Source organism: Bombus vancouverensis, chromosome 2, assembly GCF_051014615.1.
Source record: "Bombus vancouverensis nearcticus chromosome 2, iyBomVanc1_principal, whole genome shotgun sequence".
Lineage (NCBI taxonomy): Eukaryota > Metazoa > Arthropoda > Insecta > Hymenoptera > Apidae > Bombus > Bombus vancouverensis.
Window position 1 is genome coordinate 7,462,563 of NC_134912.1, and position 21,932 is coordinate 7,484,494.

Here is a 21,932-nt window from a genome sequence, read left to right on the forward strand (position 1 = left end):
CTCATTTAGAGCAAAATTTTTAAAAAATCAGAACGTAATAAATTCCATATTACATTGATGTAAAGTTTATCTGTGGTAAATTAGCAAAAGAGTGGTATTGTAAGTCGAAATTATTTTTATTATTAGTTTTGTACAGAAGTCCTTATAATAGTAAGTGCAATTTAAGATCAGGCATTAGATCTTCTTCTTATAACTATGTTCTATAGTTTAATTTCAACATATATTTCTAGATATTTTCAAGCAAAAGCTTTGTAAAATAAAAAAGATAATATAAAAATTATTTTCCTATAAAAATATATAAAATTCATTTACGAATTGTTATGTCACCACATCATCACGAGCGGAGCGCTTAGCGCTCCATGTGTAACAAGAACGGACACGCAACTCTATAATTTAGTTCAGCAGTTCTTATATTCATTCTACCTTTTGTTTATCACGAATCCTCTTTGAATAATTTTTTATTGTTACCGATCCCTAAGACTTAACTCAATATTTAAATTCTTAATGTGCTAAATATGTATTTAAAACACTCATCAACTGTTCATTAATAACCTTCCTCGCGATAAGAGTTTCATTATAAATAAATAAATACAATAAATAATTTTTATTCGTATAGTACAATAATTTGCGTATGTAAGGATTTCGTAGTTCCCCAAAAGTCTGCCACAGGTTAAAAATCGCTATTCTAATTAATTATAATTAATTAACAATCACAACACGATTATTCATCTTTTATTTACTTCAATAAAAGAATGAGTTATAATGTGATTGGTTAATAACATGCGTTTCATTTTGCAATATCAGAAGTACGAAATAAGCAGAAATGCTTTGCTAGCGTTTCCTTGCATTTGCAATATTATTTAAAGTAATGGAACTAACAATATTGTGTTTAACAATAAACTGTTTCGAATATTTTAAAATAATTTCTATACATTAGAAATTATATATATATTGTTCAATTAAAGTGTAAATACATATTGCGCACATACATAACCAACATATATGTACATATATATGTACATGACCAAGAAAATATTCATTAATTGATTAATACTTATAATTATTATTTTAATCGATGTCTCAACGTACTAAAGTTATCCAATTATACAAGACGGTATGAAATATAATATTACAACTTCGTTATAATTTATTCGTTATAATATATAACGACGTATATAATAACACATAACGAAAATTACACATAAAAGAAGATATTGTTTATCCATTTTATTATTATAAATACAAATAACAATATTTTTTTATGCCTTTAGCTCTTGTATATGGGTCGTGACTATCCAAGAGGTTATAATGTTTTCAAAGGAAATCTAAGAAAAGCTTTTGAAAAAAATAAACAAGAACGTGATCCTGAGAAAATTGATAAAATGTTGGCTCATGGTAATTTTGTTATCAAAGAATTAGAAACTTTGTATATGCTACGCAAGTATAGAACTTTAAAGAAAAGATATTATAAAGAATGATATTGTATTACATTATATTGTACTCATATGTTTAAATATAGACACAAAATACAAATTAAAAATTAATTTTCCTTATAATTTTATTTTTCAATCAATTTTATGGTTTCTATTGGTTTCTATGGTTAAAAATGAAATGATTCGTATATCATGTTTATAAATACAATTAATGTTTTTACCAAACCTATACATTTGTTGTTGTTACTTTATTGCAAAACAATGCAATGTTTTATAACATAATTTTATGATTATTAATTTTACTAAGAACTGTTCAATCATTCATTAACAGCAGTCATTATCAGCAGTTGTGAAAAATGGTGGCATAACCTATATTTTGTGACATCTAAACAATACTTATGTGTGTGGTCTTGACAAAAAAGCCTTTACGTGTGTAATGATCTTTACAAAAATTGAAGTTTTCTATCTTAATTACTAAAAATGTTTTGTTATGAATTATAATGTTGTAAGTTTATAAGATTCATAAATATGGCCATTTGTGTAGCTGTAATCGGAAAAGATGTAAGTACACATCTTTTAAGGTTGGAATGTCAATAAATGTGCAAAATCTTTAGTTAATAAATGATACAAATCAAAAAATATTGTGGTTTTGAAATTCGATAGTAATAATAATACGTGTTCCAAACTACTTATTTGCAGAATTCTCCAAAATATATTAGATGTGTAGATGAATCATCAGCATTGCAATTTCATTGCAAAGTTCATACGTCAATTGATATTATAGAAGAAAAATTAAATGTTGGAAATAAAACTGCTATTGATATACGAGATTTGTATTTAAATTTATTATATGCTACTGAAGAATATAAAATGTACATATGTAACATGTATTGCATCTTCAAATATATTATGTTTTTTACATAGTATTTCTTTGTACAATTTCAGATATGGTTATGCTACTAATACAAAAATCAAATTTATTATTGTGTCTCATTCATCAAACACGTCTCTGAGAGATAATGATGTAAAAATGGTAAATGTTTTATAAATCATATAATAAAAGAACTATATTTAATATATGTAAATCTATACTTTGCAGATTTTTAAGAAATTGCATGCGGCTTATTCTAATGCTGTATGCAATCCATTTTACATTCCAGGTGATCAATTGAATTCCAAGTAAGTTCATTTAATTTAGTTAATAGTATTACTTTAATGTATATAGCAAATTTTAATATATTACAATCAATGCATATATATCATTTTAGGTCTTTTGATTTAGCAGTAATGGATATAATGGGTATTATATCACCTTTTTAATAGATTATATTTGAACTTAATATATTGTGAATATATTTCAAATAGATATCATTAAATTATGTAAAAATTATTACAAATCTTTTTGTTTTGATAAAATGTATAGTAACTTATTACAAAATTTATTATGTTAAACTGTAATTTACCTTTTTAGCCTTTAACTTTGTAATACTATAGTAAGCTTCTGTATTTTCTATCCATTTCTGTTTTAGCTATTTTTAAGAAATGGTAACTCTTTATTGTTTGTTTTTTGATAATTTTCTGATATACAAAGATTATTTAGTAGCGAATTTTGTTTGAAACGATTATTATGTTGATAAAATTTTATTTTCATGATTGAAATTTTCAACAGGATTGAGTCTAGTATTGAACGATTGAAAAGAATATTAAATAATAAACACTGAAAGTATTTTTAAAATTTGAAATTAAATAGTTTATTTATCTAGAAATCTTTTAAGGAGTTGAAGGAGTTATAGTTATGAAAGGAATTAGAAATGATTTATGTACCCCGCATAATTTGCACACTGACGACCGTTTTACATCGAATCCTGAAAAAATTAAATGTTACTATATAGCAAATTGTTATCAGTTCTTACAGTGAGATATAATTTTTGCATAAAGAAATTATTTTTGTATTTATGTGTTTATATTTAAATATTATTTATTTATTTTTTTAATTTAAATATTAAGATTACTTACTCTCATTCCTGTTTTCAAGTACATTATCTGCTTTTTTTAAAATTTCTTTACTTAGTATTTCGATATCAGTTGATATGTTTGAAGACATAGTAGTGGCATCACTTATCTCACTTATATCACTGGTGGTAAATATCTTTCTGCTCATCCATTTATTTACTACTTTACGAGGAAAGAAATGTTTTAATTTGCCTATACATCTCCCAGAGTACTCCTGAGAATCGTTCAGTTCTGAATTGCTACTACTTTCATTGGAATCCTCCAATATTGTAATTAATTGCTCAGAATTGAATCTGTCTAAAGAAGATGTATTAAATGAAGATGAAATTTTACTTTTACTATAGTTATTTATATTATTAATTGAAGTTGTCGCCATATTATTAAATTTTTGTGTTTGACATACTGGGTCATTATTATTTATTTCAAAAGCACTGTCCGATTTGTCTGTTAAGTTGCCATTATTTGATAAAAACTCATTGCTTGAATGTCTGTTAATATAAGTTTTGCCTAATTGTTTTGTAGAGTCATGTCTTCCTAAAATTTCATCGAACATCTGCCTTAATAGTGTCCTTAATGAAACATCTTTATTTGTCTTGAAATTATCTTTTTCAGTGTCCATGTCTTGTTGATGTTGCAAATTACTTGAATTTTGTAAAAAATCATTCGTAAGGTTATTGCTTACATAATCTGAATCAGATTTTGTACGAGGTAAAGAAAACAGACTTGTGCTATCATTGTGTTCAAATATACTTGAAATATGTTTGCTTCCTTCTGTATTAGTTGCAACTGATATGTCGATTTCTGTGTCTTCATTCCTTAATGAGATACTAGAATCTAATATATCATGAAAACATTCGTTATCCGAGTATGAAAAGACCTCGTCATTAATTGACATAAACATAGCATCGTTTAAATTTATTCTTGAACTTGATCTTTTGCCTAGATAAAATAATATACTTTGATTATTTGCAGGAAAGTATTCTTGCTTTTGGTTTATTAAAGTTCTCCTTATTAAAAAATACATTAATTTTTAGCTAATAAATTGAAATTAAAACAAATTTTGTATAATTATATTAAATAATATTTATGTTATAAACAAAATATGAATTTTTATGCAAAGAATATGTTTAAAATAAATTTCTGCCATTCATTTTTTTTATTAAAAAATGTTGCCACTCACAACTATATGTTTCATCTGTAGAACTTATGGAATTCGCTTGTTCCATATCTTCTATTTCAACTTACTGTTTTCGTATACTCGTAGTCGTTGATCTCTTGACGTGTATCGGATGGGAAGAAATGCAAATACTACTTTGAAATACGTTATATTTAACTTCCAAAGTGTTTTGTTTACCAACAAATTTTGATATTAACACATAATGAGTGATATAATTCCAATAATTTGTAATTGACAATGCTATTCACTAAAACAGATTTTATTATAACGTAAAACAAGTTTTAATAAAAAACAATACATCGTAAAAGATACAAGATTTCTTTACTGATTAATGTCGAATAATTCAATGATAGTTTTATAGAATTAAATTTGATTGAAAATGAGAAAAGGTTACAGAAAATGGATAGAATAATCTTTATATAAATGGTAGGTTCCAAAATTAAGTTCATTAAATACAACAAACAATTTTCTCAATTTATAACACAAATGATATCATTTAATGTCAAACAATCAAATACGATCAATATTATATGATTGAAAATATGGCAAAAATTATTTCAACAATTATATTAATTCATGCTCCCAAAATTCGTGCTCACAAAAGACGCTGTAAGAAGCTTTTAGATTTATAAACTTCATCTTTTATCTTTTATGCCTTTTTCCCTGTCTGAAGGAAAAAAGAAAGTTTCGAATTACAATCAAGTTTTATGTTTTCGAAAGTATTAACTTGATCAGTTTCGCAGACAGTTCAAGAATGGCGCCGACTCATGGACTACAAAACCATCTTAGAACTTAACGGTTGAGAAAGTAAACACGAACGGCGCGATGTTTGGTTTGTTTTGTTTGTATCGTTCAGATTTATATAATATGTAATTTTTTCAAATGTAAAAATTTATTTACTAATAAATAGAAATGTATAGAAATAAATTGCTTTTTTTTTAATGCTGACTTTTCGTATCGCCGAAATCGTGCCGCTTCCTATGGTATCATATTCTCCTGATATAAAATCACAAAATCGACCGAAAGTATTTTCCAGGAGCTGAAAATTTCTACAAATTCTTAGAGTATGACGTCGTTTTCAAGAATCATTAAAATTGTGTTATCTCTTATGTTATCATCTCCTGATACAAAATGGCTATTTTGACCGACATATTTCTCGTTCAAATAGCAAATTTTTGCTTCGCGTCTTTTTTTTCTTTCAGAAAATGACGTCATTTCTAGGAATTTTAGAAGGTCTCGAATACCTCTTACTTTATTCTTTTCTAATACTTTATTCTTTTAATATGTACTTACCAATGCTTACTAATTTTGTCGAACTTCTTCTTCGTATTCTATAACGTATTCCTTAAATTAATGAAAACTGGAAAGGAATTGATGATTGTGAATGTTGAAAAGGTTTTAAATGATTAAATGTTTTGTTCATCTGCAAAAAAATAAGATTGTTTTATTCAGTTCAATTTACAAGTTTACAGTAATTGTACAATTCTACAATGAGTTCATAATTTTCTATATAATAATTTGCATAATTGTGTGCTACATAAAACCAAAGTTAGCGCTCTACAAGTAACAATCCAAGCTCAAATTCCCCAAACGAACAAACACACAACACACAGAATACATTTTATATTTACAACTCACTTCATGTTAGAGGCATTGATGTTGCCAGGACTGATAAAATCGCAGAAATTTAAGACGTTCAAGCAAATTATCTAATATTTTTTGTTCAATATTATACACGGTTATCGCTTTTTTCTTTTCACGTTGTTTTTGTAAAACTTCACATATAACAAGTATAAAAGTTTCACGTAATATTATATTCATTGTTAAAAATAGTTATGTGTTTCTTACGTTACTAGCATATGTGTTGCGTTTGTAAATAACTGTGTTATCGATTATTCAGATTTTGTCGTTGCCATATTTTCAATTTTACATAAGTAGGAATTCACAAAGTACCACGTGATTGTCGTTTACAAATGATCGTCGTGATGAAAGTTATTGTGTTTGGTATTATGAAAAAGTGAATGATATATAATATATAAAAACCCGGTTTCTCTTTGAGTATCTCAAAACGTATTTGTCAGTTTTTGTTAAATGTTTGAAAATTGATTTTATGAAACATATTTATGTAACACGGCAGTCTGAATTAGGTTATAAATACGTTGAATCTTAACGTACTTTTGTGAACTAGTCTCATCTTACCTGCGTTTAACGGTAATCGTATTAAATATCTAAATGTAAGTTTTCATATATTAATAAATTAATAGATAATGTATTCATAGATTCATAGATAACGTATTAATAAATTAGCAGTTAATATATTAATAGATTATAGATAATGCATTAATACATTATTAAGTTAATAATAAAATTATATATCAATAGTATTATTTTACAATTTTTTGCATTAACAGTATAAATTGTTTAATTCAGTTCATGAAATATCTTGACAATTAAATTTATTTTGGTTTATTAGGTGGAAATAAGTAGAATATAATAGTTAGACTACACATTTTTATGCAGTTTCATATTTTTAGAAATCCAATTAAAAAAGTAGAGCCTCCGCAGAAAATTGGCTTTTCTACTAAGTATTATAGAATGTATTATAGTTTGAATATTTTACACACTTTAATATTATGTGCATTTGTATAAGTTGGCTTACTTTTAAATTTCTTATAAATGCATAAAAATCTGCAGTGTAATGATTATTTATGAATTTTTATGCTTATATAATTACAATTATACAGATAAACATCAAAAAAATGTTTTGTTTTAAAAAAATATATATTTTTAATATTTATAAATTATATTTGTAGTTTATTAATTTATTGCACATATTACAAGTATGGAAAAGCATGTGACAATTAAACAAAGATTGACTGCTGTGCAACAGATATAAAAATATGCGAAGTAGTTCCAAAAAAGAAGATACTAATGCAAAAAAGAAATATGTTTTTTTCACTGATCCTGATATTATTGTTCAACGTGCTGAAACATCTGCAGCAGTAAGTCAATTTTATCTTATTGTTTTTGTGTTATATGTATTGCAATGATTTTATAAATGAAAATAGTTTTAGCAATAGTTATATATTGTTAAAAGTATAATGTAATAAAATATAATTTTAGCAGCAGCAAGATTATATTACCAAGCAGCTATCTAAAGACAAACCACCTCATGTTCCACTTCAATTTGACTTGAAAAGTCTAGAGAACTTATCATATCATTCTGTCCAACCATATCCTTTCACGTTTATAAGTGCTCTGAAACGAAAACTTGCTTTAAACGATGGTTCCGAAGTCTATAGAAAAACACATGAATTAAATAATAAAAATGCAATTAAGTCTCCAACAATATTAGAGTCTAATAGTGTGCAGAATTTGCATGAAGTTGTACAAAAAATGGATTTTATAAGGCCATTGAAAGCACCAGATCTGAAAATTTCTGCAAAGAAATTAGATTTCTCTAACAGAGAAAATTGTGCATCGAAAGAGTTGATATCACCAAAATTTGAGACACCTACTAAGGAATTTCACGAAAGAGGAGAGAAACCAACAAAGAGCTTTGAACGAGTTCAAAGAAGATTAGATTTCTCAACATCAGATGTCTCATCTACTATTAACAGTGAAGTAGAACCACTAAAGGTGCCAAATATTTCTATATCTTCAAATTTATCAAAAAAGAAAGAATGCATTAGAGAAAATTCTAGAGAAAAGGAAAACAGGTCTAAAAGAATTAGAAAAGATGAATCCTCATTCTCTAAACAAGATGATACAGTACAAGACTTTCTTAGAAGATCCAGAAGTCCAAGACATGCTTCTAGGAAAGATTTTTCTAATAATGTAAGTGAAAATACATTAGGTATAAAATTAAAAAATGACAGATTGTCATTTCATATTCCACGGGAAAGTGATTTTGTTCCAACAAAACCAAGACCAAAAAACTTTGCAACATCAACTGCTAAAAAGGTTAATGATAAGAAACATAGATCTATTAATACTAGATCTTTAAAGACAAGAGATATCTCTTTAGAATCTAAGAACAGATCTTATAGTAATGAATCACTTTCCGAACGATCTTCAAAATTATCAGACAAGGTCACAGTTAGAGAGTCTAAAAATATGTTTGAAAATTTCGATTACAAACATAAGGATGATTTACATACATTAAAACAAATAGATGATCAGAAATATATGTTTTCATCAGAAAGTAGACAAGTTCAACAACACAAAATAACATGTCAATCACAAGGAAAGACAGGAAATGTATTTTTTAAAGAGCAGAGTAAAAGATTTGAAAAAGTAAAACCATCAACAAGTAAAATAGATGGTAAAATGTATATAATAAACTCTAAGGAGTCTGAAAGTATAGAGAGTGTAACTGATTCAAATATTAGTGTAAGAACTCAAAGTCCAATCACTGTCTCTACACAGCAGATGAGAAATAAAAATTCTGAAAAAGTTGCACAAAGTATTAACATTAGTAAATCAAATAAAGCTACTGAAGATTCAAAATATACAGATGATTCTTTGACACAATGTACTAGTGTAAATACAAAGAAAGAAGAAGAATCGTTTACACAAAGCATTGCTACTACAGTTAAACAAACTAGTAATAGTAATGAATCTAATTTAAACAACAGTATTTTATCAAGTGCATTATTAGATCCAAGAAGAATTTCATTTAGAGATGAAAATCGTTCACAGCAAGAGGACTTTTGTGATTTAATTACGCCAGATATGAATCTTATGCCTCGATCTAAGCGAAAACGGCAATTTATGCAGAATAATAATATAGAAGCTGATTTTAAGTGTTCAAAACATAATATAGCTAAAACTGAAACAGAGCCAGAAAATATTTCATTGGTAAGTAAATATGTACAGTATATATTGCCATTTTATTTAATCTGTGCATTATGTTAGAAAAGCAATTTTACAATTGTAGTTACATCCAACTGCCTTACACATGCAATTTCAAGCTGAGTTGCATCTTCTTGATTCATTTAATGAATCACTAAGGCAAGTCATGGATGTTGAAAAATGTTTATATAATGTTAAACATGATCAAGAAAAAGAGTTACCATTACAACATAATCAGTCAAATGATCAAATAAAATCACATTTCTCTAAATCAATGGATGAAAGAAATATTGATGATATGGAACATTGCAATGAAATTAGTAGATCACAGAAACATGTTGCCACTGATAAAGGTAGAAGATTTAATAAATTATTTATTATAATATATGAAAATTATTAATTACTAATGAAAGTATTAATGTTGACATAGCGTTTCCGACTCACAAAGTACATCATATTACAAGTCAAACTATGGGAAACGAGTTTGACAATGTAAATAAAGTAACTAAACCAGTAGTTAAAGCTGTAGAAGTACAAACCCAAACAGTAAATGACATGGCAACTCAAACAGATATACGTCCAACTCGACGGAATGTACAAAATAGATGCTCGGAGATATGTGGAATACCGTACGAACAAGAATTCATTGGAGACAGTGAAGTTCCACATCTTTCTTTAGATTCGGTAGAACAATTTGAAGATTTAGATCAAATAGAAGAAATATCGTTACCTAGTAAATTAAGAACGATGTCTGAAATAAGCTTACATGAAACCACATCGTCTATACGGACAGAGACTGGAACGGAAATTAGCATCTCTACTCGAGACTTAACTTGTTCTTTTAATAAATATCTAGATCTAGAGGTAAGTATAATGGATTAAAATTTCCATATTAAAAATAAATTGAGATTAAATATATTATGCATTTTTGTAGATTGCACAGCTAATAAAAGACGAGAAACAGAGATATGATAAAATAGAGATGCTATTCAAATCTCGTGAAAAAACATTGAATGATCGAACTAAAAAGTTAGTGAAACTAGAAGAACAAAAACGGGCATTAAAAGATACTGGGCAAGATAGTCGTGTTAGCTCTGTGAAAAAGAAGCAGAGAGCTTTACTTTTAAAATTACAACAAGAAAAAGACGAAATGAACAGGTATTGCAATTCTTTGTACTTAAAAATACTTTATTTAGTTTTTACATATTTATAAAGATTATGTTTTTAGATTAAAAGAGCTTCATAAAATTGCAAGCCAAGAACGTAAGCTTATGTTACAAAAACAGAGAAACATGTTTAATCCCCAAATATCCACTAAAAATATTTTAACAAAACTAAAACGAAGTGCAGATAGTCAGTCTCCAAGGAGATTATCTGGACCTATGAAGGGTTATGATATAAGGAGTAATAGTTCTATGAGTTCCCTAGTTGATTCTGATAAATCTCAGCACGATCGATCTCAAACAGACGCGCGCTTGCAAATATCAGAAAACGAATCACACTTTTCTAAAATCGACTTACCAAAAAGTAATAAATTCACGAATTTCATTGAGGGATCTAATACATCGTTTTTAAGATCGGATAAATCCGATGAAGCTATACAAAGCAATGTGTCTCAAGAAAAATGTCTTTACAAAACACAAAGGGATGGAAACATATCTAAATACGAGATAAAGTCAAGAAAATTTGAGGAAAAGATGCCCAAGGTGGATGTTACAAGACTGAAATCACATCAACATTCTGTTGACCCAAAATTGATCTCGAATCATTCCATAAGCATTTCTGGGAAATATCTTTTTGAGAAAGAAAAATCTCCCGATATGCTAGAAGTACAACAGAATCTAAACAAATCTATCTCTGAACATATTAAATCAGAATCTGACACTTTAGTAGAAGAATTATCTAAAAAATCAAAGCCTTCTCAAGTAATTGATAATCATTTTCAGAGTATAGTGTCCCCAAGGGAATCTTTGAAAGCTATTACTACGAATAGCGAAATTTTGTCAGAAGAAGTAAGTTCTGTTAGTCAAGATACCATATTGAAAACATCAAAATCATCTCAAGTGTCTGAAGACATTTTACAAACGTATTCGAAAAGTTCTAAACGAAGCAGTAAATCAATTCCGACCGATATGTCTAAAAAGACCCAATATAGTTCCGAATCTAAATCAAATTTTAAACGCAGAAGTTCAAAATGTCAAAAAAGCAAATCGTCATCTAGCATACTCACCGAGAATATATTACGATCCAAATCCAATTCTCAAATGTCAGAGGAGCTTGTCAAGCATCATAATAAACGAACAAAAATGGAAAAGGAATTTATTCAATTTGATAAGAACGATGAAACTGCACTTATGGATAAACATACAAAAGATAAGAATTTCAAATTACTAACAGATAGGATAGACGACTATGATAGCAAAGAGAATGTATTCTGTCAAAAAATGTTTGATAAAAGTGTAAACTCCTATGAAAATTCCTTTTGTAGCCAAGACAAGAATGGACATAATTTCGATGAGACATCCACAAAATCTCAGATTAGTAATTTTGCTATTTCTCATCATAGTTCCGGAGAGAGTGACAGAAATTATTCTAAATCCGTGGTTGTTAGATCGCAAGATCATAATTTGAAAACATCTAAAAAGCTTGAGCAGTAAGTATATGCTTTTTTAGATTAATTTATATATTTATATATTTTATCGTCATGATTTCGGAAAGTATTTCTAATATGATGTTTAAATTAAATTAATAAATGTGTGAATCACTAGAGACACATGTAAGAAGTCTAATAATAAACTGTGTATTCACACTATGAAATGAAGCATTGTAAAAATAGATTCAGTGCACCGGCGATTTGCATTCCGCCGTTATTGCAGTATTTCACTGTAGTAAAGAATATTTGGCTTACTTCTTATGCCTAAATAATTGTTTTTAATAATTTCGAATTCTTGCAATTTTCACACAAATTTTTTTTTGTAGTTATTTTAATCGATATGGAAAATGTATTCGTGTTATCGGATGTGGTTACATTTTTTAGAATTTTGAATGCACGTGAAGCTGCGCTTACATCGCGGAAAAACTGTGTGGAAGAGTGGATGGCTTGGCATGCGAAATTAAGAAATGAAGAAGATCGTGTTGCACGAATGGAACAAGCTGCGCTTAAACTTGTAACTGCAACATCTAATGTTTTTTCTCAACAAGGTAGCTTTATTGTAGAGTTTTTTCAAATACAACTTCATACATCTGTATAATTCATACTTCGTACGTATTTTAAGATATATTATCGTTTATCAAAGCTGTGAGAAATTTTTCAGAAAAGTTCTTTATTTATTTTTAATAAGAACCATTAAACAAATCAAACCTACGATTCGTACCTTGCAAATTTTCAAAGTAATATTATTAAAGTATGTCACATGTGTTTTCTACATAACGTTTAATAAAAAATTATTTATGTCAGTAATAGTAAAATTTCTTCATGAATGAACAAATACTTCTAAACGATAATGTGTATAAAATATACTACTTAATAATTTGCATTGAATCATCTATTTTATATAAATATACATCTTTTAACTCTGATAACTATCAGAGAGAAGTATGTGTCATTTTATAGATACTACTATTTCATCGGACACGAGCGATATCGAAGGAAGAATAGAGTTACTCACTGAAAAATTAGCTGAAAGACGAATAGAAATGTCACGTTTGAAAAGGGAAGCCAGGAAACAGACGAAACAAAAACTTCGAACTTTAGAAGCTAATTTACTGCATCAAATCAAGGTAGATAATTTAATATTGTTAATAGATTTGAATATGATTTTATAATAAATTTGATGAGATAAATCTTATATTACATTTATTGAATGATTTGTTATGTTCAAACAGAAATATGATACAACGATTTACGAAATGCGTAAGAAACTGGAGTCGAAAAAAGGATCTTCTAAAGACAATGAGAAATTAGCGATAGAGTCCAAATCTTTGGCAGACTTCAAAATACCTGAGATTCCTCTGAAAAAGCTACAGGATATGTTCAAAAGCAGCGATTTGTTGAGGTCTAGGTCGGAATCTGATTTATTTTCCACGAAAAAATTACCAGTAAAAGATTCCATAAAAAATATTAATTTATTACGAGATGAAATTATTGAAGCTAAATATGATAGAAATCACTCTGAAAAGACACTTGAATCTTCAAGAAGTATGAGAACATTAGAACAAGCAAGTTCCGCAAAAATGAGTACGGCAAATCACCGCACTCAATCAGTTTTTGATGAAATCATATCAGAAAAAATTGAAATTGATAAACTTGGTTCTGCTGCGATGTCATCAGTCTCAGATGGACGATCTGACAAAAATATTCCTTGTGAAACTGGACAATATAAAGATGAAATCCGAAACAATCAAAGTATTTCTGAAGATATTAGAACTGAAATTAATACATCGAAGTCTGAAACAGATATACTTACACAATCGGAAGCTAAGCTTTCTCAGCATGATACTACGATTCAGTCTGATTTAAAGGAGTATAAATCCGATTTTGATACATTTTCTGAACAGTCTCAGGCTAGAACTATTTCATCACAACATTCAGAACATTCACATATTTCTTCGAGAAAATCCAGTAATATTCAAAATTCTAATGCAGAAATCAACACTGAATCTGTTAATGAAAGTCTTGATTTTTCCAAAAAAGTAGACTTTTTGCGTTTAAATAATCAAAATTTGAATGAGGATATAAGCTCATTGGAAAATGAACTAAAGATACTTTCAGAGATGATGTCGCGTTTTAATAAAAAATCAAATGAAGAAAGAAAATATGAGTCACAAAATGAAGAGAGAAGTACATCGAAAGGAATATCAGAAATACTTTCAGTATCTGATAAAAATAACGAAGTTTATGATGAGGAAATCATAAAAGAAGACAAAAGCACAGATGTAGAATTATACGAAGAGAAGGGTAATTCTGACATTCCACAGTATTTAACGAATAATACAAAATTGGAATCAGTTACTAACATCAGTGATAATAAAATTATAACGAAAGAAGACGATAATGTAATATCTGTTATGATGCCTCAAAATAAAATATCGCCTTCTAGGTCAAATATCCAAGAAATTGATTATAAAGCGAGAAGCAAAAAAATTTTAAATGAAATCGAGAAATCTATAATATTAGAACATATTAAGGCAACTAAGGATGATCTCAGTCGCTCAGAGATGTTAATCGAAAATAATAATTTAAGCTTGCATAAAAAAGATGAAGAAGTGTCTTGTGATACTTCTGTTGGAATCAGATCCATATCCGAAATTTGTTCAAAAACAATGCAGAATGAAGAATGTATAAATATTATGGAATTTGAAACAGTATATTCTGAAGAAAATGTTGATGCAAATATTGAAGAAGATTCAGTTAACTCATATAATTTAGAGAGTCATCAATCATTGGAGTCGAGTAAAAGTTCTTCATTATTTTTAGAAAAATCCAACTTAGCTGAGAAGAGTAAGTCTTCAAATCAATGCACAAATATCAATCATAGTCCAATAATAAATGTACTTAATATAGAAACTCAGTCTGAAAATAAAAATGATCCATCTCTTAAACAAGTTCTGCAGGATATTTCAAAACAGACAATAGTTACAGAATATGTAAATGAATTATTAAAAAGACAAATTTCTCCGCAGTTATCAAATTCGTCCAAACAAAATGATAGTTTTAAGGAACCAATAGATTATATGGAAGATACAGTGAATGATAGTAAATACCAAAATATAAATGATATATGCACAGCTTCAAAAATAGAAGGTTCAGAATTATTCTTAAATGAATCCAAAGAATTTAACGATAATAATAAGAATGAAATTTCATTTCTACAAACTGATATGGGAAAACCTAAAGAAATTTCTCAAAAATCTGTTCAGGGATCTAAACATGATGCCTTCCATCGCGCTTTAAGCATTAGTAATCAAGAAGTCGATAAGAATGGAAGTCAGGCACATGAAGGATCTATTAATAAAAGTTTTGATAAAGATGATTGGACCGCATCTGATTCATTTGATATTCATTCTGCATGGAAAAATTCTCAAAGTCAAATTTCAAAATTATTCAATGATGACTCGAGTATACTGTCAAGTTCAAAAGATACATTCCAGTCAACTAATGATTCTAAAAATCAAATTAACGCAATCACCGATATAGAAGATATAGAAAATATGTCACTATTTATTCCAAAAAGTGAATCTACTAATATTGACATATATGGAATCAAACTTGATGAAACGATATTAGATTCTCATTTTGAAAGTTCTGATAATAAAGCTAAAAATATTTTGAATATAATTACGAAAGATAACGATAAAGAGCAATATGAAGAAGACACTGTGCACAGTATAGAAACCGATGATTTCCAAAAGGCCATTTATGATTCTGTGATTAAGATACTGGATAAGGTTGAAAAGAGCATTGAGGATAATTCAACAAGAGAAAATGTTGAGAACCATGTACATAGTATAGGAAGTAAAACCAAAATAAAAGTCACAGTACAGGAAAAAGAGAAACCAATTTTAAGTAGTTTTACCTTACAAGATAAATGTTTGAAAGAAAATAAAGGTAACACCATTGATACTAATGAAGAAGCTGCTAACAGAAATATCAATGAAGAGATTATAGCTAATGAAGTTAGTACAGAGACTGCTATAAGACTAGATGTGCACACAAAAATCAGAGATGATGATAATACATGTCTTAGTGAATCTAAATCTCGAGAAATCATCATAACAGAATTAGAACCAGGGAGTGCTGAAAGTGAATATTTATCAGAACTCGAAATTGATGCTAAAGTAGAATTAGCAGAAGAAGAACTTATAGAAATAAATAAAAGTGATAACAAAGAAGAAATACAAGACAAAATAACACAGGAACAAAAATCCTTGGAATCCATAATAGAACAAGATAGTTCTGATGGTGAACAGCTTGATAATTTAGTTGAAGTAACTGAAAGTGTATTGGATGTTATAGAAAAAGAGACTAAATATTTTATAGATTCTATTACCGAATCAGAACCGACTTCACATAATAAAACAGATATTCAAAGCGTTGAAATACAAGAAAATAAAATACAAAGTAATGTAACTCCTTCCACAATAATAAATAATGTTAAAACAGTAGAAAATGTTGAAGTAATTGTATCGGATGTCTCACCAAATATAGGGGATAAAACCTTTGATATTTTGAAAGATCCAGAGTATGAAGATATTTCAGAAGAAAGTCTCGAAGTTTCTGAAATATTCGATAAAAGTGAACTTCAGAAATCTGCTGTTTTACGAAAATCATCTTCTATACCGGAAAGATATGAAGCAATACAAAAATCAGGAGAAGTATTGAAAATACTTGATGAAATTGCACAGAAATTTTCATCAAGTTCAGAAAATGATATAAACAAACTTCAAGACAATAAATATATTTCTGGAGATAATAAAAAATCACAAACTGAAATTTCTGATACAGATAGCATTGCATCTTCAAAAGTAGATAATAAAGCTATTGATAAACATGAACAACCTCTAATAAATAATTTGGAAAGCCAGCAGTCTAAAACAGAAGCACTAGAAAAAGAAAATCAATTGATAAAAGCAGTGATTAATCCAAATAAAACAGAAGAAAAAGAAAAGCAGGAACAAGATGTATTATCTGAGTCAAGTGAGGGCAGAGATACACCAAAGGGTGTATCGGAAATTGAGATGGATTCTCCTAGAGATCATAATGATTCAAGATTGGATATCGACGTGTTAAATGATGATTTATTAAGTAATTCAAACATAGAAAATCAAAATGCAGATTCGAAGAATACATTCCATGCTACACCCATTGTTGCAACATCTGAAAAGGATATAGAAATCATGATAGATAAATTAAAAGGTATGATTTTTATTTATCGTAACTATTACATTACTATTAAATTAAGGCTATACAATTTAAATTTTAGTAAAAATATATTTTTAAATATCTATTTCATGATTCAATATATAGAGGAGTATTTCTTTCATATTTTGTAAATATTTTTTAATTTTTTAATCATAATTCTTTATATTAAATGTATATATAAATAATTCAAATTATTGAGTTGTAAATTATATCGTTATTGAACAGATATTTGAATATGTAATACGTACATATTTTTATGGTATTAAATACACATTGGATACAACCAACTTAGTTTTAATATTATTTATACAATTTAATGCATAAATGATAATACATTCTTGCATATCACATACATTACAGAGACACATTCTGATTTTTATGTTGGCTGTGTATTCCTGTGCAAAGCATTGCCTCGTATAGCCATGTATTATTTATTTTCAGAATAGCAAAGTCGAGATAATAATTACTTAAAGGTAATACAACACGAAACTTTGAATGAAACAAACATTGACTTGTTCCTTTTATACAAATCAGTGTTGCATGAGTGCTTGATATTTACTTATTAATTTCTGTATGCACAAAAAAAGCCTGTAAATATTGTGCAACACAACACAATATAAAATATAGTATCTTCTGTTCTCTTTAGATACTTTTAAAAGAAAATGACTATTATATACATATATATGATCTTGGAATGTATAATTTTATCACAGCTTCATACTGTTTTATTAATGCATCAGAATATTTTCTTTATCCATATTTGGATGTTTTTCTCTTTTTTTTTTTTTAAATCATCAAAGCACCTAATCAAAGTAAAATGTGAACTTATAATGTAATGTAAAGATTCGTGTTGCTTTTCCTAGACAATTTATTTATAAAGCTTTTCATGAATTTGTATTATTTCACATTTTTATTTACACAGCCTCATTGAAACAACCTGGTATGGAGGCAGATTGGGAAGCAAAACTGCTTCGCATTGAACAACTTCAAATTGAGTTAGAGGTAACAATTCATTCCTGCTATCTTATTATACTGTTTATGTAAAAGTCGTTCCCCTATACATATATCATCCCTTTATAACAGATTAAGAAATTAGAAGCAGAGGAAGTATCTTTCTATGTTCGAGAAATACCAAACAAACCACCACCTCCGTACACACCACCTGGTGGTGGTGCAAGAATTTCAACATCCCTTGGATCATCTTCTCCTCCTCCAGCCGTAATTCCCTCCAATATAGAAGAATTAACGGCATTTACTGAAAAAGCCACGGCTATAATATTTAATGCCAAAGAGGCTGGAGAAGATATCATGAGCTTAGAAGCTCCTCCTGAAATCTGCGAGTTAACCAAAGAAAACGACGAGACTGTAAAAAAGGATAGAAGAATTTACAACACATTCCTCTTTGATCTGTGCAAAGAAACAATCGCCGAAGTTTATCAGGCCGAATACGAAAAACCAGGTCCAAGTTGGACAAAACCAAATGTGAAAACAAAACCTACAATGAAAATCCCTAAGACTATACAAGAGCTTAATGCTTATGTGAATAAGGAAGTGGCCACGTTGTTCGGTTTCAAAACGAAACTGCAACGGGAAAACATGGTGATGCGTTGGAGCAGAAAACGAAGGGACAGGGTTGATGAATTATTGGCTAGAGAAGCTCAGGCCGAGGAAGATGAATGGACGAAATTCCATCATGATGAACTCGCGGTAAAAAATGGTCTTACTGTAACTATATTAGATACTCTGTTGATGGAAACTGTGAATGTAGTTAAAGTGGCATACGCAAAAAAAAGAAAAGTAATGGTTTAGTTTCTTTCTTTATTCTTTCTTTTTTGCAATGTTATGATTAACGACTGAGATTACCAATATATATGAACTACGGAACAACCGTTTAATTATGAAAAATAGTATATATTATTTTAAAATTCAGTAAACTGGCCTGAACTGCCATATTTTAATGAATTTCTATAATAATTAATTTTTATGTGTGCCCTATACATGATCTGTAGGCTGGTTCCTATTTATTTCTTTGATAAATCAATCGTAAATACGAAAATAAAATGTGTAAGGGATTCATTTCATGAATTTTAGAATTGTAGAAGGTATTTGTGTATCAGTGTGTAGAATTCGATAATCAAACGCTATAAGTTCGTTTTGTTAAAATTAAGAAATAATTATTACAGCATATAGTACATAGATTTATCACACTCTATATTCACATATATTGGGATATAATAACATACTTAATATAGCGGAATCCCGTTGATATTTAATTTTAAGAAGAACATATAGTGTTGTTGCTTTAATAATTGTGAGCGTTTTGTTCGAGTAATTTTTCAAGTAATATTATTTTATGTAGTTATTAATGACATGTTCCTTATTTGAGTTGTTTCACTTTTATATATATTTTTGACTTTTATGTAATAAGTACAATTGTGACTTACTTGTTACAGAAATATTATAAACATTTTGATTAAGTGTTATACAACGTTACTCAAACAAGTATTTATTAATTATTCAAACATATTAAATATTCGAACAAAATGCTCTTTCGGTTATTACGTGTAACCATTATAATTGTGTTATAGAAGACGTCGGCTATGGAACGTAGATAGTATGTTCTTATGAGGCCACATCAGATTTCGTAGAATTATGCTCAACTATGTATAATAAAATTAACAAAATTTCAACTAAAAGACTGATATTTCGGGGCCATTTCGATCCAAATTAAAAACATTTTAGAAAGATGCATAATTACAAGTAGTCGGTAGTTGAACGTTGGTTATTAATTGGCATTAAAAAATCTCTCCGAGTTGACTATCTGCAACAAGGAGATTGCTTCGCTTTTCTACTGTAGCCCCTTTATTACATAAGAATGAATATATGAATGTAAAAATAAGATACTACTTTTGTGCTATCAACTGCAACATGTTAACGAACTGATAAATCAGTTACACATTTTAGTCTAATTTCAGTTGGCAATATGCTAACTGTTATTCTGCCGGACCTAAGTTTATATTTGTGGTTGTGATGTCGATTTAATATCCATGAAACGATAGAAGTGACGAGTTAATTACATGAAAGTACAGAAGCGATAGGACAAATGAAACATTAGCTTTAATTACCATGAATTGTCAGTTATTGATACTGTGTGATGAGTTCAAGTGTATAATTGATTTATTGTACATCTTTAGAAAACATCGTGAACTCTGGTCTTTTAATATATGTCCTTTAAAACTTCTATATTTTAGAAATGTACATACAACGATAAGGTTCAAATTGTAGAATACTACGTTTTCCTTCGTAGAGATTTCTACCAATCTGTTCTTAAGAATTTCTTAAGTTTTTCGTCTATTATGTGACTTTCTTCTAACTCCAGTGTTTCTAGCTTCACTTTTTTTTTTATTTTGCAGTCAGTTTGACAATCTGAGATTGATTGCATACATAGTTGTTATACATACATAGATATTGTTCGCATACGTAGTGTTGAATATGTACTTAACTAAGGTATAATATATTTTATAATAAATTTTTTGAAAAATTTATGGTGACTTTGTTAATAAACAAAAAATAGAACATATTTTAGATATTATTTTAGATAATGAAATTTATAAAATTGAGTATAATGTAAAGAACATTTATTTTGTGTGAAACAAATAATATGTAATTTAGTATTACATATGTTTTTTTGTGTTTATTAAGATCATATTTATTTTGATTATTTCTTTAATGAATAAAATATTTTTTTAAGAAAATAAAGGTGATGGAAGGAATATGTATATAAACAAGAAATGGACAAAAACATAATAAGGGTTACAATGCAAAAACAATGTAATGATAGAATAAATATGTATATTATAATATTGATGTTCACAAAATTTGACTTTTATTTATAAACATGTAATAATACATATTATTTATAGACCTAGAAACATTATAAATTACAATACAATTTATAAACTATATTTCATTTTCTAATTATTCGATCAATTATAATAAATCAAAAAATTAGCTTTTTTATATTAAAATCATTTGTTTTTTATTCTTCAAGATACAGTATAAAATTTGTATATAAAAATCGAGTATATCATTACAGATTCTTTTATATGATCTATTTAAAATTTGCAAAATAATTAGTTATATTCGGACTGTTTGATAGTCTTTACATAAATATTATGTTATGTGTAATCTAAATCTAGTCCAATATATACAATTCAAAATCCCGCCGCAAACTGGCCGACATCCACGTGCGTTTGTTACAGCCAGAGACTCCATTCATTGAATGAATCCTATAAATAGAAGCCTATATGGTATCAAAGTAAGCCATCAAATATGCCAAAAACATTCAGCAAGACGTATTTTTGGATTATATGCATTAAAAATTATTAAATTGCAATAAAAAAGGCAATAACTTTATGTTCATTAAATCGAAGTGCAGCCCATATTATTTCTCTATTGATATTGATATATATAATTGCCAATCATATACATCTGTAGTTTGGAATGATATAGGAACAATTTATATTCCTATATT

The 21,932-nt window shown here is 28.0% G+C and overlaps 4 protein-coding genes across 7 annotated transcripts; 3 read left to right on the top strand and 1 right to left on the bottom strand.

Annotated features, from left to right (window-relative positions):
• The first annotated feature begins 282 nt into the window (after window positions 1-282).
• osi (electron transfer flavoprotein regulatory factor orsai) lies at window positions 283-1,540 on the top strand. Its single transcript, XM_033344051.2, has 2 exons — window positions 283-1,114; window positions 1,272-1,540. Exons 1-2 carry the CDS (start codon window positions 1,076-1,078, stop codon window positions 1,476-1,478), a joined length of 246 nt encoding a protein of 81 aa, XP_033199942.1. The 5' UTR covers window positions 283-1,075; the 3' UTR covers window positions 1,479-1,540.
• Window positions 1,541-1,819: 279 nt separating this feature from the next.
• On the top strand, window positions 1,820-2,830 carry LOC117162172 (trafficking protein particle complex subunit 2-like protein). Its single transcript, XM_033344049.2, has 5 exons — window positions 1,820-1,994; window positions 2,133-2,305; window positions 2,379-2,466; window positions 2,533-2,612; window positions 2,702-2,830. The coding sequence occupies exons 1-5, from the start codon at window positions 1,962-1,964 to the stop codon at window positions 2,751-2,753; spliced, it is 426 nt and encodes a 141-aa protein (XP_033199940.1). The 5' UTR covers window positions 1,820-1,961; the 3' UTR covers window positions 2,754-2,830.
• A 335-nt stretch (window positions 2,831-3,165) lies between these two features.
• Window positions 3,166-6,021, bottom strand: LOC117162167 (uncharacterized). 2 transcript variants are annotated; one of them, XM_076625669.1, is made up of 3 exons: window positions 5,917-6,021; window positions 3,450-4,870; window positions 3,166-3,298 (listed from the first exon to the last, which is right to left on the bottom strand). In XM_076625669.1, exons 2-3 carry the CDS (start codon window positions 4,468-4,470, stop codon window positions 3,204-3,206), a joined length of 1,116 nt encoding a protein of 371 aa, XP_076481784.1. In that variant the 5' UTR covers window positions 4,471-4,870; window positions 5,917-6,021; the 3' UTR covers window positions 3,166-3,203. The 2 variants fall into 2 exon arrangements, with proteins under 2 accessions (XP_076481784.1, XP_033199934.2); XM_033344043.2 differs by lacking the exon at window positions 5,917-6,021 and having other exon boundaries at window positions 3,450-4,385; window positions 4,692-5,900.
• A 370-nt stretch (window positions 6,022-6,391) lies between these two features.
• LOC117162162 (uncharacterized) lies at window positions 6,392-21,254 on the top strand. 3 transcript variants are annotated; one of them, XM_076625588.1, is made up of 12 exons: window positions 6,392-6,857; window positions 7,437-7,625; window positions 7,747-9,483; window positions 9,563-9,830; window positions 9,908-10,341; window positions 10,412-10,635; window positions 10,706-12,130; window positions 12,515-12,678; window positions 13,067-13,257; window positions 13,363-17,392; window positions 18,321-18,400; window positions 18,482-21,254. In XM_076625588.1, exons 2-12 carry the CDS (start codon window positions 7,524-7,526, stop codon window positions 19,205-19,207), a joined length of 9,381 nt encoding a protein of 3,126 aa, XP_076481703.1. In that variant the 5' UTR covers window positions 6,392-6,857; window positions 7,437-7,523; the 3' UTR covers window positions 19,208-21,254. The 3 variants fall into 3 exon arrangements, with proteins under 3 accessions (XP_076481703.1, XP_033199910.2, XP_076481722.1); XM_033344019.2 differs by having other exon boundaries at window positions 7,750-9,483; XM_076625607.1 differs by having other exon boundaries at window positions 6,393-6,857; window positions 13,091-13,257.
• The last annotated feature ends 678 nt before the right edge of the window (window positions 21,255-21,932 follow it).